The sequence below is a fragment of the Ixodes scapularis genome, unplaced genomic scaffold (assembly GCF_016920785.2).
Source record: "Ixodes scapularis isolate PalLabHiFi unplaced genomic scaffold, ASM1692078v2 PGA_scaffold8__174_contigs__length_109621045, whole genome shotgun sequence".
In the NCBI taxonomy this organism is placed as follows: Eukaryota; Metazoa; Arthropoda; class Arachnida; order Ixodida; family Ixodidae; genus Ixodes; species Ixodes scapularis.
The window spans coordinates 69,230,426-69,249,538 of NW_024609883.1; the positions used below are offsets into that span (position 1 = coordinate 69,230,426).

Genomic DNA, 19,113 nt, shown 5'->3' on the forward strand with positions numbered 1-19,113 from the left:
CGTCTACGGTCCGCTACAGGCTAAAAATGCGGCGGAAGTCACGCATGGCACGTGATCGCGTGGCACGAGCCACTATGGGTCGCATAACCGCGTGATGACCACCAGGTCATGCGAGGTGACGTGACGCCACGGTGTCGCTGCGACGTCACACGACCCGGTCTTGTAAAGTGATCTTGTATGCTGCCATGGCTTGACACCCGGCGTCCCTATGGTCGGTTGGCGACAGGCTGAAAGTTCAGTACAAGCTCCACCTCCAGCGCTCGCTTGTTGCCCTGCACCGGTCTTCGTACTTCGTTCCTCAAGTCCATACGCGGCCGACGCTACGAGCTGGTGGGACCAATCAGACGGTGTCAAAAGTAGACCATCGTGGAGCTTCGCATGTTTCTGTATGTGTTCCTTCATCACTGAACCAATTGTAGACAGAAAAGGTCTAGCGAGTTGCACTTTTGATGCTGCTCGATTGGTCCGTAACCTCATAGCATTTGCTGCGTCCAGACTTAAGCTGAAATCAAGAATGTCTGCATGTGCGCCGAAGCATTGCCAAAGGCAGAAAGCTCTCTCTGGAGGCGGAGCGCCTGCTGTCTTCTTAGCCCGTCGCCGTCTGTAGTTCTCCACGGCATCCCATAAAGTTTCCTTCGCTATTTTTGCCCTTTTCTTACCTGGATTGATTGGATTCGGTGTACCGCAGTATCCCGAGATGTAGCCCACCTAAAATCGAGAGAAGATTGGGTGAAAATAAGGAGTGGGCAAACTTTCGGTGTACGGTGAAAAAAAGTTCTAAAATATGACGTTTTTAGATCATGTTTTCCTGCCAAACTCATCGCGGCGAGGGACAATGAAGCAAAGATGACCGCTTCCTTGTCAGCAATGTTCGCTTATATCCCGCATTATTAGAGTCACCTTTCGTTCATTGTTTTCGGTTTTGTTTAACACACAATGCATTTTCGGCCAGATTACAGGTCTGGACCGTCAGAAAAGGTTTTTACAGAGGTATAACACGAACCAGGTGTCTTTACGAAAAAGACTGTTCCCTGCCAGGGATCAAACGCTGCACCTCTAGCTCCATAAACTGATGTTGTACCCTTGCGCACACAGAAGGATGCGTGTTGTTGCAGCTGTTATGTACTCATCTTGCTGCAAGCACTTTGTCACCCCAATGTGGGAGTGCTTAAATGATGACATAATCTCTATAGTAGTAGGCTGTGTGGTCATATCATTTATAATCTAGAGGTGTGCGAATATCAAAATCGTTCGAAGCGAATCGAATGGAATAATAAACGTTGCGAATCAAATAGATATTAATACAGAACAGTCTCATTAAACTAACTGAACTGGAAGGGACCAGGAAAATCTGTTCCATCTATCAGGAGTTTCATTTACTGAGAGTATCGAGTGTAGGTACACTAAAAATGTTAAATGCCATCTCAAATGTTGTTTCTACAAGTACACAATTTGTAAACATCAGATAGTGAATGTAGAAGGCAAAATAATTAGAAAGACACCAAATTGCTGCGTTTGTATATTCACACATTCTGTGTAAAAAAGTTGAACTAATATTCATGTTCAGATCTAGCAACTTCTTCTTATCTCTCCTTGTGTGAAGAATCCTTGTCAGGCTACTTTCGGGAATGGTATAGTACTTAGTTGCAAATGCCGTTTTCGTGAAGCAACTGCTATCAAAATCGTTAATGATTTCGACCCTTTTTTCTAACATGAGTACATGGTGTTGTCGCTTTGGTGCCATCGCAGAAGCTAGGCCACTAGGCTTAAGATGACAGTGGAAGTTCCGTTGAGCCTAGCCTACCCAACACAGCCAGCTAGGCGTAAAAAAGGAGAAAAAAAAAAAAAAAAGAAACCAAGAAAAGATGCGTCCATGCTAATTTTGGGGCATTAAAACTAAGAAATATTCAAAACATTTTTCATACTGCTTTATTATGCAGAGTTCTTGTTCTTTTCTGCGATACCGAAAAATATCTGTTGGCGACATAGTTTCCTTTGCAGTTCCGTTTACCCAGAGGTACAAAAATTTGAGTTCTGATTAACGGGAATATTTTTACATCGCATGAATACAAAACCAAACAGCTCCAAGGTAGTTGTTTTGTTTAAGCAACAATTCCGTTTAAGCGATTTCGGTTTACCAATATTTTACTGTAGTAGCTTTGAAAAAGGACATTTTGAAAATGAATATTTTTTATTTGATGTGAAATAAACAAGAATGCTCAATCAAAACACAACTGGAAATTTTTTTTTTTTCAACAAACATTTAGGAGGTTGTTTTTATTGCTATAAGAAAAATGTCACACATGGGACTGATGAAAAACAGATGAAAAAAAAAGATGTCAGTGAAACACCATTCAAGAAGTGAAGTTACAGAACGTAAATAAAAAAGCACAAATGGAGGCGGGCTGGCAAGCTACAACACAAAGTCGGAGATTGGGTTGCGCAGCTGCACTGGCTTTGTGAAACCTCTTTTTACATGGGTGAACGCAACCACGTGAACATAAACGGAAGTACACAAGTGGAGGCGGGTCGGCAGGCCACAGCAGAGTTGGGGATCGTGCGATTGCGCCACGCAGCCGCACTGACTCTGCGCCATCTCTTTCCATGTGCAATTTTTCTGTCAGTAGAGGATGCCACAAGGAAGCAATAAATTAAGAATATGTTGTTTTGTTTTGGCGGGGGGAGCAACTCTCACTTTTACCAGTGAAGATGGGTAGAAATAAATAACAAAAGGAATTCTGGCAAACTGATGAAACGGAAATTCAAGCGGAAAATAACACAAGCCACATATCGCCAATAGCCGAGGTCATCCGTAAATCCATATCCGAATCCATAGCACCTTCGCTACTGTAGTGACTGTAGGAAGGACTGCAGTGAGTGGTCCGTCGCATTTGTGCCCACGACAATGCACATGCCGTAGCAGATTATAGTCATTCATCAAATCTATAGCAGCGTTTTCACCACGACCACTTCGCTCACTCCGCAATCCAGACATCATGGCAAGAAAAGGACGGATCACACTACTGCGTGCAAATAACTTTCCAGTGCTTCATACAAAAAAAAGAAAAGGGCATTTAGGTTGGTTTTTTTGGGTTTGCCAAGCTCGAAACCATACCAAAAACAAAAGAGGGAACTCGACTGCGAGTTGATACTAATCGGCGAGTTCCGCGTTATTCATAGTTTTCGAAGAACTCAAATACTTTTGAGCAGCGAAAGTGCAAATTGAATCGAATAGCGAGCATTATTCGCAAAGTATTTGAAGTTTCGAAAATTTGCACACCCTTACAATAATTACATGACTCGGAGGATGTGGTGTCATGGTGTCACGTGACATTGTTTCATGTGGTCACATGAGCCATGGGCGCACAACCCATCTGAACCATGTCACACATACCACGTGACCGCATGTCCCGTCGTCACCAATGACGTAAGAGATTACCCCATCCGACGTCAAAGGTCACGCCGCCTGACGTAGGAGGTAACAAGCCACCACAGTTGCACTTGGAAGCAGCTGTGGCAGCTTGTCGTAGATTAGTCGCAAAAATTATAGCTTAGCTCGATACTGAGCATAAAACTGACATGGTGAGAAACCGAGGGAAAGGAGAAAACGAGAGCATACGGGGACGTCGACGCTCCAAGCCCTAATGGGAATGTTCGGAAGGTCAGCTAAATTAATGGGTAGATGCAGGGCGAGCTGCCCCAGCCTCTTATCACCATTCGAATGCTCTCGGATGGTGAGTAGGGACAAAGGCAGCTAGCCTTTGCGTCCACTCACTAATCGTTCCAATTGGAGCTTGGCACTTCGAGGTCCCTGCATGCTCTCATTTTCTTCCCTCTCTCTGTTTCTCACCATATTGATGCAGAATGTGCCATGTGTTTGTGTTGGCATCCGCAACAGATTAGCCTTAAGGCCAAACGTGCAGAAAAGGCAAAACAGTATGAAATAGGTCAACACAAACACACAAAGCATTCTGCGTCAGCCTGCTTTACGGGAGATATTGAGGCAAGTTTTATAACAAATGCAAACATTTTTGTGCAAACACTTCAGAACACCAACCAAATATTAATAAAAAATGCGAAAAAAAAAAAAAATTCTTGCTTGTACAGTATGCACTTTGGCATATGTTCCCCAGGCAGCCATCAACTGGCCAGACACAATCACACTGTGTGGCGACAACCACGAGCTGGCTGTGCAGAGGACTTCGGCTAATCTGGTGGCCCTGAACGACAAGCGAACCGCCAGCGACGAGAAAACGTAAGGGACGTCGAATGAATGCACCTAGCACTTATTCGATTGGGCCACGATTCATTCAGTGACTTGAATAACATTGTAGTTAAACGCTTTCATACTGCTGTCACTTTCTGCATGCTCTTTCTGCACAACCTGTTTTTGCTCCTTTCTTTCTCGCCCTTTCCACCTCTCTCCGCTCCACTCTTTTTCACACCACCTGCTTGTGCTCCTTCCATGCCTGTATGCTGGTTTCATAGCTCAGTCAGCAGCACATTCGGCTTCCACTGTCGAGGCTAGCCGAGGGGCAGGGGGGTGTTAGGTATGGAGTGACCTGTATAACGAAGGATTTTTACAAATGCAATCAAGCACAGTCTGTACCACTACAAACCTCCCCACTGGCAACTGACTGCTTTGAGATTCTTTAGAAGTGCTATGACTGATGAGATTGACTTCTTTTGCAGTTCTCAGAAAATTTAATGTTTACGCTCTAATCATGCAAGTCCATCGCTGCAGAATCGGGAACAACAAACGGCATAGTGATGCCAATGCAAACCCTCCTGAAACACTAAAACTGCTGAAGTTTCGTCAGTTTGGAAGTTTCCGAAATCAAACGTTGGGTGTTTTGCCCAGTGACTAGTTTTCGATGTGTTCGTCGAACTGGGTGGGTCCCAAATCACGTAACCATACAGGGTTTCTGAGTGGCATTCTCTCCGCGTCCAGGGGCAACCTCCCAGCTGACCTGCTCCGCTGGGACGTCAACCGGCTGCCGCTCCGCAACGGCTCGGTGGACATCTTCGTGACGGACCTCGTGAGTCGACCCTCGAGCGTGAAATGTCGTCCCCGTGAAACGATTAGAGAAATGGTAGTTCAGGAAATTTCTAAAAGTTACGATGACACAAGTAGTACTCGCTTTCGCTAACTCTACAAGGTCTTTCGCATATTTGGATTAACTTCTAGAAATGAAGGCACTTTAAATGGAGAATTGACTCCTTCGGGCTAGCGTTATCGACTGCAGGGGACGCTGGACAAAGTAGGCAAAGTGATAATTAGCAAACTAATTTCTGTCATTCCTCATTAATATGAACTCCTCTGTTGCCCCCAAAGATTGTTCATAATGTGAAGGTTCCATAACAACGCGAGAAAAATGTTTGTTTACACAGTTCGCTCCCAGAAATACTGTCAATATAGCTGTGTATTCATATTAACGAGACATCACCATACTTCAACTTCACTATAAATAACTTAACTATGTTCGCCTTAGCTGAAGCATTCCAATTAAAAATTTGTTTTAGGCATTAAAATGTGCTAAACTGAGCGTCGGCATTCGGGGGCCTGATTTGCAAAGAGCATCTTAGGCTACGACAATGTAGCCAAGAAGTTTGTAAGTTAAGCACATCATAAGAGGAAAAGTCAGTATTCACAAGCACTTGCTTAAGCGCAAGGAAGAAATCGACGTTCTAGTAGGGGAAAACAAGAACTTCTGGTTTCCCACAAGTCCCCGATCTCCATGAGAGCAGGCCGATGCCATGGGGACAGTGTTTTCGGCAGCACGAGCAACCAGTCGGAAAGTTTGGCGGCATGGTTCGAAGCTCCTCAATTTTGGATCACAACAAACGCTGGCGGCCTTTCTGGCAACGCTTGTTTAGGAATCTTATTCGTGCAGTCAATTGTGGGCACTGCTGCGATTTAAACGAGCCCAAATACCCAGCGTTACCGAGGCCGGGATGACTGCCTTGGTTGACTACTACAAACTCGATTTCTACGAATCAATACATCTATGGTCCTTGCTAGAAGGAGACGGCCTGCCTGGCTCGTCCGCAAAGTGGCGCTCATGAAAACAAGTTATCGCTGCGTTTCATCGTGGCCTCGGGGATACAGGACAGAGCTGACATCCGAGAAGATGCGTTCTCGGCGAGAGCTGCGTGAATGTCCGTTCACACAGGGAGTGGAACCGTGCAGGCACCGCTCTGTTGGACTGAGTCTGGATGACCACTTCTGGACCAATCTTTTACGATCGATAGTACAAACTGCCGGGCTCGTAGACAATCGCAATTCAAGGCTGACGTCGCTCTCAGCAGAAGGAGGTTGGACCGGCATGGTGTATAGCTCCCAAAAACTTCTCTGGCTCGACGCGTGTTGACATGCCGTCGTGTCAAAATAAGAAAAGACACGCTAAGAAATATCTGGCAGTGACCTTTTCCTTGAAAGTACTATAACACGTGAAATGCTGCGAGGCACCCTGGGAGAAACATCACATAAGGTTATCTAGGAGGTGTTGCTACGAGGGGGAATTGGGGAGGGGGGAGGAAAGGAGAGGGTTCGGGTGAGGGGATTGATTTGTCACGTGACATATATTTTTCCCGCTAAGTTTAGCGGGGAAACTGAATGGTTGTATAGGTCACGTGACATGACTAGTGGTAACTGAAAGTAATTGATAGCAAATATTTAAGTTAGTGTACTTAGTAGTTACATCTTTTGTAGCCAAACACTTTTAATGTTACAATAAAATGCTTTTAACTGAAACTAACTTGGTTACGCTTTTTAGCTTGGCTTAGTTGCTGTCACCTCCCAAAATTTTTGATGTGCGCATTGCATTTAGGCGCCGCTGTTCTTGGCAGTTTGCAGTTGTGCAGCCGACACCACTACCTCAACACCTGTTGCTAGTAGAGTGTCAAATAGAACTGGTCTGAATGCTGACATTTTTGGAAATTAAATGGTGCATCTGTAAATCGTAGCAGCTACGACTATTCTTTGAGCAATATATTAGGATTGGCCGCAATGTAACTTGGTTACAATTTTAGCAACTGTGACTTTAACGAATCATAAGCACGTAACAGTGGGTTTATTTCACGAGTACCTTCTGCAGCTCTGATCTTAGCGCTTGCTTTCCGTTCTCTTTTTTTTTTTTTTCCTCTCGTTCCGACGGCCGTCTCCGGATAGCCTTTCGGGAAGCGCATGGGCTCGCGGCCAGACAACAGGACCCTGTACCCAAAGCTTCTGGCAGAACTGGGACGCGTGGCCCGTCCCAGGACGGGCAAGGCTGTCCTGCTCACTCAGGACAAGAAGACCCTCTCTGTGGTAAGCAGCGCTATGGTTATGCACGATGCACCTCAACAAAAGCGACGCTAGGATTTGCACCACATCGCTGTAGCCAAATCGAACCATGCCACCATTGGCTAAATTTAGCAAACTATCCTCTCACTAGATTCGGTGGAATGCTACTATGGGTCATATTGCAACATAACTATGTCATGTAACTACGTGGAGCGTACCAGGCCACGCCAGATCATGGTAAGTGACTGTGTCATATGGTAGCATATGATGCCTGGGTGTTGCGTGACATTGCATCGGATGACCACGTCCCATGACATCAGGTCAGGATACATCACGCAAACCGGTCACATGAGGCAATCTTATGCAACACCATGGCTCGACACTCGGCGTTAAAGGGACACCGGCAGGGTATTTATGCTCGCCGAGGTTTTGATTTGTACATTACCCGTAAAAGTCCAGCTAGCCGGAACATAATTTGCGGCTCGAAATCCGTTTCCTTTCTGCCAGAAAACGGCCGGTCGTGAATTGGCCAGCTTCAGACGCGCTCACTTTCTTTCTCGTAGTCACTTGGCATTCGAATTATGTGTACCAAATATGTTGAAAGTTGTGGGTCATCTAAGGCACACATTTAATGTTAAAAGTAAAAAAAAATGTGAACCTTATTTTTTCGGCCTCCAAAAAGCTGCAAATTCGTTGATCAAAAAATATAAATGTTGCACAGATGACAGGAGGTATGTGTGCATGTCATTCTCAATGTGGTAGTGTACCGCGGGCTGGACAACGTGATGGCGGCGTGCGACGAACCAACGTTGTGACAAACATGGGGCAGCTGCTTCGTAACTGTCATTCTTGGTACCAGTCAAACGATCTTCTGCTCGAAACATTGAGTGGAAGGGATATAAGTGCGAAACAAGCATACGACAGACGGTGCACAGAAATTCGTCGTCGTCTGCTTCCCCTGCTGGATAAAAGGAGAAAAAAAAAGAAAAGAAAAAAGCAATCGGGCGTAGCCACATGATTTCCAGCCGTGAGCTTCCGTACTCTTGTTTTGGTTTTGCGCTGTTCAGTTTTTTGGCTTCATTAAAAACATGCGTGGCTTTGCAGAAAAATATTGATCGGGTAGTCTCCTGACTCCAGTTTAAATCGTCTGGCCAAAAATAAAAAAAAACATTTTTGGGGGTGTTAGTGTTCCTTTCACTCTATTCCGGATCAGTGACAGGCGAATAATTTAGCAGAAGCTCCGTCTTCAACACATGCTGTTGCGTTGTGTCGCAGATTGGCTGCGCATGTGCCGAAGTGTTATCAAAAACAGAAAGTCCACTCTGGAGGCAGAGCTCCTACTGCACTGTTAACCCGTCACCGACCATACAGGGTTTTTCTTGAAACAACGCCAAATCATTCCGGCAAAAAGTATGCATCATACAGAAGAAAATTTAATAGCGTAGTGGTTTCTGCCAAAGGGCCTGTCTGCGAAACTAAACCTACTACCAACGCCGGTGATTCGCTGGCAGCCACGGCAAAGGCCAAAGTGCACAAAGTTGGCACTTTGCCTGTCTCCATTAAAACTTTTTTTTTTCAATATATATGTTGATAGATGGCGACGCTATTACACCACTTGTGTTTTGGTTAGTTCTTACGACACCAGATGGTATTTCATGTTCTATATTTTTTGTGCATGTAGAGGTCAAAACAAAAAAGGTTAGTGGTTGTCGTTTTTTTCAACAAGAACATGGCGTCCAGCAAGAGTTGGAATCTCTCCAGTGGTTAAAGGACTGATCTTGTGTATATATATGACAGCGACGAAGATGCTAACCCTGCCGATTCAGTTAGCATCATAAACGTCAATGGCAGTGGTTGTGACAGCGTAAGGAAGGCGAGGTGTACGAAACCGCAATTGATAGCTTGGCACCGCCTGCACCGCCAGTTTTGAGTGCTCTGCGGCAGTTCACTTCTTTCCCAGTATATGCCAAATGATTAAGAAGATCTGTGTGGTAGATATAGCCATTTACAATGGCGATATACACTGCAGGTAACCAATCGCCAGCATAAACAGTCAGTTACAAGGGCTTGAAAGTCGAACTCGTCGAGTAGTTTCTCGAAGTGGCAGTCCTTCCTAGACACAAACTAGGCACAATTACGAGCACGGGTATGCTGTCGATGGTTCGAGAGGCTCGTAAACGGTCTCATTTTCTTCGGAAAACTCCTGACATAATATGAAGCAGAATTCGTTCAGGCAATGCCACATCGGCAAAGTTTGAGGTACAAGGAGCGAGCACCAGTGGAGTGCAAGGAATCTGCAATCAATATTTACACGCTCTTGCGGTTTATGTAGTTCTATATTTGCGAAACTCTTTAGGTGCATTGTATGCGCACACTATTCAGGATCAATTTGAAATATAAATTATGCTTCAAAAGTTACAAGCTTTTTCTTTGGCACCACGGGTGCTATCAGTCCCATAGAAATGGGGCGAGGAATATCGTGCACTCGAGACCAACGACATGGCAGATGCGAAGGTGTTGATAGTGTTAGCCATAATTAGTTTAATAGTTACTTTCGAGTAATTAAGTATCTAATTAGAAGATTTGATGTAATTCAGTTAAAATATTTCTGGGCATCATTGAAAAACACTAAATCATCTCATTTTAGTAAGATATAAAGCATGTCGAGCATTTTAAGGTGTTCTGAAGAAACACTCCATTTATAGATTGTGGTTTCTTGTCTGCATTTCACCGGATTCTAAGCCGCCTGGGTAGCTTCGAGGCAAAGTGCCAGCCTACAGATCTCCAGGTGGCAGTTTCGAATCCTGGCTGAGGTAACTGCAATCTGACTGAGTTATCGCGGAGATTACGCTTGCGCGTCAGAAGATCCCCAGGTAGCCGAAATTAATCTCCCATCCCTCCACTGGGGTGCACCAGATACCCTTTGTTGGTTGGGCGCATAAAGCCCCCAAATCTGACTTTGCACTGCATTTCCTCCTTGCTGCTGAGGCTTCCTCCTCACAGCTTGCAATATCTTGAGATGGTTCGCTGCAGCAAGATGAATTTCACGAGATTCCATCTTGACGGCAGCGCTTTTGGTGCCACATCTATTTCCGTCTGCCTATCGTGAGATACAGTAAAACCTCGTTAATTCAACCCCCGCTAATTCAGAAATTTGGATAATTCGAACTGCCGACCCGGTCCCGTCAAAAGTGTGTATTAGTCAATGGCACCAAACGCTCATTTATTCGAAGGGAATGTGGCACGCTATGGTTAATTCGGACGAATTTGCCGGGTGGCGCAAGCTACCGTCAGTTTCAAAGGCTATGACGGCTATTCATTTGAGGTGCACACATGGTTTTTTCCAGTTTTCCCGTGGTCCTTCGCTCTTCCGGTTCTCCATGTTTCGCACCAGTTTTGCTCTGGATTGTCGTGCGTCAGCGCGCTAGTCTCCTGGCATGGAAGCGACAGAAGTGCAGCTGCAACGGAAAAAGAGTAGCACAAGTGACCGACGACCAGAGCGGCAATAGCGAGAGCGCCGATAGCGAGCATGACAGTCACTTTTCATACCTGGACACGGGGTGGCTGGTAGAAAGCAGCCCATCCTAAAGCCCGCATTTTAACAACTATCTTATCCCTCAATTTTTTGCCGGTCACCCCCTCGTTGAAACATGCAACGTAACTGGCACTCCACTCTCGGCGCGCTCGGGAAATGGCAAAATCGCGTGTCGCGATTTTGCCATTCCGGTCATCGGTCGCTTGTGCTACTCTTTTTCCGTTGCAGCTGTACCAAGCCAAGAATTTAGCGACGAAAGTGAAAATACTCAAGGCTTTGAAGGACGGCGTCTTTCGACAACAAGTGAGGGAATTGAGACCGAGATCCTACAGGCTTTCGAGAGTGAGAAGTTCAATGCGAAAAAAAAAGCGGCTGTGGAAGGTGGTCTACCCGAAACTAGAAGAGGCCTTGCTGTGGTAAATCGTCAGCGCACAGGATGCATAGCTTCGACAGCGCGAGTGTGGTGGAGCACCAGACCGCGCTAAGGAAAGTTGTCATCTCCGCCTAAATGTCGTCCAGAAAGCAGGCGGCAATAACAGATTTCTTCTCAAAATAAAGGTATGTCACAGGGAAACATTTTCGCGCAGTTTTCTTTGTCCTTTCAATATTTCTGCATAATTCAGACATGTTTGCCGGTCTATGAGATCCGAATTAACGAAGTTTTACTGTAACTTCGTTCCGGAGAAAGACAAAAGATTTGCTGTGTTGAAAGAAGCTCGGATATTCCATGGTGTTCTTTGCGCACACTGTCGAACACAAATCTATCGAAAACGGGAATAAACCCCCAGAATCATAAACACTGCGAGGCATCCTCGCAACTTCCTGGGTACGAAACACGGGACGGTGCAACTAAAATCACCGTCCTCTACTATTGGCGACGAGATCGTTTGGTGGCGCCACCTTGCAGACGCCCTCCTATGACGCAGATGGTAGGATGTGAGCAGACGACGCGCCATGTCAAAGCACGGAGTGTCTATGTTAGTTCAAATCTATGCCGATTTAAGACTGTTTATTTATTAAAGAAATGCGTATAATGTTTTTGTGAGTGATCTCTCTAATGAATAACAATGCCTCTAAGTTGCTTTTTATATTAGAAAATCTTCAAAATGTTCTAAAACAAGCCTCGAGCTTCAGATCACAGGTTGCGCGACGTACGTCAAGACTTTTCACAGCCTCCTTGATTCTTGTTTTTTTTGTTGGTTTTTTTTTTATCTGTGGAGGCCGCTGTAGAAAAAGGTTTTACATTTGCTAGAGTAATTGACGTGCTATCTTCTTAGCTGTGTATGTGCGCACAATTGAATTCTAAAGCGTTCCACACTTGTTTTAGCTACATTGAGCTTGTCGATACCGACGCTTCTATCCAAGCGTCGGTATCACTGTGGTAGATGTTGTATGTGCTGGGATAGAGCACTGGATATTCAATTTTCATGATCCAGCTTTTTGTACCGGGGTTAGAGAAGAGGCACAGCACAATCCCAGTGCTTCGACACCTCTGCACCAGAAGTACTTGTTGGCACATTCACTTGTGCCACGTGCGATTTCAAGCTTTGGTAGAATGTCCTGCTATACTCCAATCACCCTTAAGGTGAGAGTAGAGGCTCCGCCTTCAGCGTAATCTTTCTGCCCTCGCTAACACAAGTGTGAACGCGCAGGCATGCGCAACCAAAGCCCTGCGGAAGCCAGTCAGCTCACACTGAAGGCGGAGCTTCCATCAGCTTAAAGGTGAACGGCGCGGCATATACACAAATTTAAAAAATATTGATATATACATGTACATGAAAACCGGACATACTTCCGGTCGGATGCATTAGTCCCAAACATCTTTTATTGGGCCTCACTCTTCGTCACTTGAGCTGTCCTCGGCGCTGGAGTCTGGCTCTTCAGAGACGCGCTCCCCCACGAGGTCATCTTTGGCGCCTCGAGATTACTAGAGATTCCGGTCACTTTGAAGTTCTTCGCAACGATGTTGAGCGAGACTCCATTCCACGCGGTCACAATCCATCTGGCCACAGTCGACAAAGATGCTCTCTTGAGCTGTCTAGTAAGTGTCTTTTATGGTTCTCGCTGGTCGTCCATTTGGTGTGTCATCGACGGAACTCCACCTTGAAAGGCCGATTTACACTCACATCGAGGGGCTGCAGCACGCCTGTAAGCCCACCCGGTACGACAGCTACGTCTGTGTGTTTTTTTAGTGAGATGACTGCGAAAACTATCCAGCACCAGCAGGGACTTGTTTGCTAGCATAGCCCCGGGGTGGTTTCCCCAAACGGTTTGCAGCCAGTCGAATACCAGTTCCTCATCCATCCAGCCCTTTTCCTGCGCGTGGACTATGATTCTACGGCGAAACTCTTTGGCAGGACCCCTCTTCTGAGCACGACAGTGCAACGCTGGCGTTCTGCTTCCGTGGTACGGACGAGCACACTCTTTTCGCCTTTGGCGTTTACCGTACAGTTCCCCGGTGAATCAAACCATACTGGGGTCTGATCGGCATTCCCAATTTGGGATATGATGTATTGATGTTCCTTCAGCAGCCCCATAACATAGCTTTGAAAGCCGAGAAACTTGTCCTTGTATTCTTCGGCAAGCCGCTGGCACATCGTCGTCCTTTATCGAATGGAAAGATCTCTTCGCTTCATAAATCTTTGGATCCATCGGGCACTCATTTTGAAATCTCCAGGAGGCACGTCCTTCGCGCGCACCAGTTCCAGTATTTTCATTTTCAACATGTCGGTCGAGAGGGCATACCCATTATTGCACACTTTCGCATAGCTGAAGAGCTCATTCTCCAGCTCGGGGAACTTGCAGGACTTGCTGCGGAATGCGTGCCTTGTTTTGTTGGTGCTGGCCAAAGCATCTTTTTGGACGCACCAGTGCCGCACACGCTTCTCGTCAACGTCATACAGCCGTCCAGCTGCACGCTTGCCATGTTTTAGGGTGGAAGCTGCAACTTTCATTTTAAACCCAGCTGTGTAGCTGTTCAAGTGCTTGCCTATTGCGCTACGGACTTACGGAGGCTAAACCTCGCCAAGAAAAACTTTTGTGAACAGTGGCGCCGGCGGTCCTATGTGCTATCCTTGGTTGTTCTTGGTTGTTGTAAAGCGGCCAGCCAGCCATGAGGAGGACAGGATAGGAATGTGAAAAGAGCAAAAAATAAACAGCAGTGCTGCTGCGCGCACGCGGCAGGGGCACCATGTTGCGGAGAGTTGTGTAAACAGAGCAGGGCTCGGCCAGCACGGCAGGGTACACTGGTGCCGCGCGTCGAAAGGAAGGGGTGAGGCCCATACACGAGTACGGCCCTTAAGGCCCGTTCACACTCTTGCGACCGAGTACGACTGAGAGAGACGAGATCTCTTACAACTTCTTAAATGTTTCTAGAATGAGGGGACACACTGACATTGTGGCGCCATCTATGCGGTGACCCTAGAACTGCATTTCACAAAAGCGAAGGTTTTGCGGGATTTCCGAGGTCAAATGTGCGTAATACCCATAGAAAGGCTCGTTTATAACATTGACAAAAGTTTTTCGAGCCAAAAAAGAAAAGATATTGCGCGAGAAATAAAAAAAAATATGCCGGACCGCCGAGTTTACACTGCTTCCCAATAGATGGCGCCAGTGTGTTCTCTGGTTTAAGAAGTTTTAAGGAACCCAGGTTTAAGAGGTCGCAAGCAGTCGCAAGAGTGTGAACGGGCCTTAACATGCAATTATACGGTATTACTTCACCAAGTAAACACAACGCGTGAAACAGGCTTTGCCGCGAGTTACCCAAACAGCCCACGAAGCGCTGTTTGGCGCTTCGTGCACCAAACACATGACATCACATGTACCGGTGACATCACAAACGACGAAGATGATAGCTGGAGAAGCGCCCCCAGTAGTTCGCACACGCCGTCAGTAGGGCGGTTTGGCGAGACGCCTTTTCACTTCCGGTAGGCCGCATTCCACCACGTTGACAATCAGCGTCTGCCCCGTTCCCCGTCGGTTTGTATGCAGAAAATTCATTGCTTTTGGCATTGGTGGAACGCGCAGGCACGGCTTGTGACTCCGTCAACAACAGAATCGAACAAGTACTTTCGTGGACATATTTGGGTGGCATGAACCCGTTCTTAGTCCACTTTTTTTTGCTTTCAAAGTTGCCCTAGTGGCATCTGTGGGGACCATGTTGGCCACCGACAGCTGGATTTCTTGGTTGCCGGCTCGTCTGAAATCCAATCGAAGGCCATTATGTGTAAATATAGGCTACCATCCGACGCTCCGTCATGCTCTTGACTACTCTCACTGTTGCAGTCGGTCACAAAGCAACGGGACTCGACCAAGCGAGAAAACACTGCCTCTGCGTATAGAAAGTTACGGTAAAAGTCCATCAACCTGGCGTTTGGTGAGAGTTTGAGCTGGAAGTATGTCACATGAATCCTCCCTATGTCGGCACTGCATCAGCACGTGCTGCACGAATGCTAAGGCCAGCACTGTTTGCATTGCTGCATTAGCGCACAAATGTTTCTAGAAGCATCAGTCGGTGGGAAACATGGAAAGTTTTGCGACCTCACTGGCATCCAGAGGCAAGACTGGCTAAAAAAAAGTGCACGCGACCGCTTTTCGTGCCTTGTTGCACGCGGTCCTCGCTCAGATCTTCATCTGAAGCGCCCGTAAATCTGCGTATCGTTCGCATCCCCATAACTAGATACAGGTCCCTTGACAAAAACCAACATTGCTCGTGTTGGGCACACTCCCTTGTCTTTTCGGTTCTCCACAAGTCTAACAGGCTGTCTAGCGACTGGGAAAACCGGAATTCTCAGGGAAATTTTAATTACCAGGAAAAATCAGGGAATTGTCAGGGATATTGTCAAAAAGTGAGCCGAGTCAGGGAAAATGAGCTGGAAACAGCATCGAGTGCCCTGAGCAAAGACTCTAGGACTTGGGGCAGAAAAATCGGCAATAAATTCTGCTTGGAGCAGAGCGCGGGCTCTGCTCACCCGATGTAGAGTGTGCTACCTGATGCAAAGGGAACAGCCGACAAATCCAGTCCTAGCCTTGGATTGGAATGGATTGAAGTCGCAACACTAGGCTAGATTCAGGTAGGGTGTTCAGGTAGAGCTACTAGATTTAGTAACAAATGGAAAAGCCGCAGACCCCGATCCGGGTTTCCGGAAGTGGCCTCTTCACTGACAATGTCAGTGGCAAGAAAGTGCTTGTTTAATCCGGACTGGATGAACCCGAATATCTCAGAACATGCAAGTTGGATTTTTGCCGTGCAAAATTATCCTCTCAATGCTCAATGCCTTGTGTTGTAATGGTCTTATATATTTAACCGCCTCTACAGTGGTCAGGGAGTTTCACCTGAAATTGTCAGGGAAAACCTGGAAAAGCCAGGGAGTTTCAGCATCACCAACAAAGAGAAATGGTGTGCAAAACTTCCGATTTATTTCGCCCCTTATAAATGGCTCGTGTTGAGCGAAAACGACGACGAAGTGTCCTTTAGCGTGCAGAACAATTTTACTGCTCCTCAATTTTTCTGTATATAATCGTATATAACAGAAGTCACCACCTCTAAGGTTCCGGTAGGTTCACCTGCCGCTGCGGCATGTCCTCGGCAGACGGGGATCGACCGCCTGCGCAACCACGGACTGCACCAGACACCAACCTAACTCCGTCTCCACCGGCGCCTGGTTTACCCCCACCAGCTGCATCACCTAAAGGCGAGTGCACCAACGTCCCCACATCCTCAGCTTCGGAAATCAACATGGACGTAGCATATTTGACCCCTGGGCAGCGCCTTCATGATATCAGCGACTCAGACAGCATGGGCACGACTGACGATGAAGGCTTTATTCTGCAGCTGTCCAAGAAGGCCAAGAAACGTCGTCATGGGGCCCGATCAACGTCATCGAGCAGCAGTACCATCATTTCCATCGAGAACAAGTCTCCAGCACTTACTGTTATTTATATGCCCATAGACCAAACAAAGATAATCACAAAGCTGAACGAACTGAAACTAACCGAGCTGCTGGAATCACATGCGCCTGCGTCAGTAATTCAAATCCGTCCGAACTACCGACTCAACTTATTATCTGTTGACACTCGAAACATGGCTGCATCCTCCTCGCTTCTGAAGGTGTCATCACTACGAGTAATTCCGGTTAGAGCATTCGAGCCACGATCACCCGCTCAAGCAACAGGAGTCATCAAGGGAATAGACGCAACTATCAAGATCGACTCAAAAGACACCATAGCTCAGCTTAGATCGAGTGACAACACGCCGGTGATATCTGCACGTCGGCTCGGTACTTCCGCATCTGTCGCAATAACATTCGCATCTCCAAGGCTTCCAGACTACATATTCCTAGGGCTTGTCCGGCACAAAGTGGAACTTTTCGTAGAAAAGCCGATACAATGCCACAGATGTTCTCGCTACGGACATATTGCATCTACATGCCAACATGCACCAACATGTTCACGATGCTCTGGGCCTCACCAGCGAACACAATGTAACCCCAATGAGACACCTACACGATGTTGCAACTGTGGCAAAAACCACGAGGCCTCATCTCACCAGTGCGTCATATGGAAAGATGAGCTTGAAATACGTCGCATACGTCAAGTCAACAATGTCGACTACAGAACAGCTCGCAGCTCGGTCACAGATGCCTCCAACTTTCCGGCCCTAGACCAATCTATCTCCCAAGAGAACCTGACAGCCTCTCGCTCCACCACTGCTGGACCTTCAAGCACTACACAAAAGGCGGACTCCACTCAAATAATGGACATCAAAACATCTCAACGAAAACACCAACGAGAAGAGGCACTTCCCCAAAACCAGACTTCTGTCAAAACATTGGCCCAGAGCAAAACCCCGGAACATTTCTCACAAAGACAAGATTGCACGGGACCATCCTACAGCCAGATACTGACCACAAAGAGATGCAATGAACAACATCCTCTCCGTATTGACCAACCATTTGACCGTTCGCAGCCAAGCTCTGGAGTCTGGTCTGCAATCATACTTGCGGCAGAGAAGCCCATACGTGATTTCCTTTCCCAGTTTTCGTCTCCAGTTGCTCGACTTGCGCTACAGGCATTTGAATTTCTTTTCCCTCTTTTAGTTGCTCTTTTCAAGTAATTCATGGCACAATACCGATCCACCTCTTCAACACGGAGGTGGGTGAGCCGGCCCGTTCACAACCCTCATCTGCACTTTCACCGTTCTCTTCTCCTTCACAATACACAGCTCCCGTCATGCGCGTTCCAACTTTGCATACATCATACGCCCAAACGATTCAGCGCCCCGATGCATCCCGCACAGCAGGGTTCACACCGGAACTCGCAAGTATACGACGTCTTGAACACGCCTTCGAGCTGCTAATGAATGAGGTCACGATCATTCGTACCATACAAACCGAGATGCACTACGTGAAACACGAATTCGCACGCACCGACGTAGTAGTTGAACAATTAGTAGCCAATATGCAAACGATGGCAGGCCCGCAAACACCCAGACTTATTAACATCGAGGAACCTTTATCTCCTACGTTATCTCAACATGGCATCCTCTAATAGTTCGCTAACAATTTGGCAGTGGAACTGCCGCGGTCTCCGCAGAAAGAAAGGGCTTCTCCAACGATTTATCCATAAACCGACAAACAAACCTGACATCATCCTGGTTCAAGAAGCCAACAGTCCTATTACATTTCCTGGATACGATCACTTTATGCAAGGCAGCATCACCAAAAAAGATAAACAAACCCCACAAGGAACCCACATACCGGTTACTACCATCACGTACGTAGCTAGGCATATCCCAGCTATTCAAATCGACACCGCCTCTATAAACAACTCAACTCAGGAGCAGGTTATAGTACAATGTCGCCTCAACAATCGAGATGTTATCATCGCCAACGTGTACTGGTCTCCAGGACTCTATTGGCCATCTGTGAGGTGGATAGACGCGTATACACAGCAACACAAGCACATGGACATCATCCTGGCTGGTGATTTTAATGCGCATAACACATCCTGGGGCTATACGCGCACCACCAAAACCGGGATGCGTCTCGAACGCAAAACTCAGGACAACAGATATACGCTCCTTAACGACACAACGGACCCCACGCGACAGGGCAACAGCGTTGAGCGAGATACTAACCCAGACCTCAGCTGGCACCGCGGTGTGGGAAACGTCACGTGGACGAATCTTCACGAAAACCTAGGCAGTGATCATCACATCATCGAAATCAAGCTAGCTGATCCTCGCATCAAGCCCCGTCCCACTCACTCAGGCCCAAAAACGCACCTCACTGAC

General features: G+C 46.8%; 1 protein-coding gene across 1 annotated transcript in view; it reads left to right on the plus strand.

Annotated features, from left to right (window-relative positions):
* Positions 1–19,113, plus strand: part of LOC120841455 (THUMP domain-containing protein 3) — a 43,416-nt gene that overhangs the window by 20,917 nt on the left and 3,386 nt on the right. Inside the window, exons 5-7 of the mRNA XM_042286866.1 lie at positions 4,134–4,255; positions 4,952–5,039; positions 7,172–7,309. Coding sequence (XP_042142800.1) covers positions 4,134–4,255; positions 4,952–5,039; positions 7,172–7,309 — 348 coding nt within the window. The remainder of the gene's footprint in view (positions 1–4,133; positions 4,256–4,951; positions 5,040–7,171; positions 7,310–19,113) is intronic.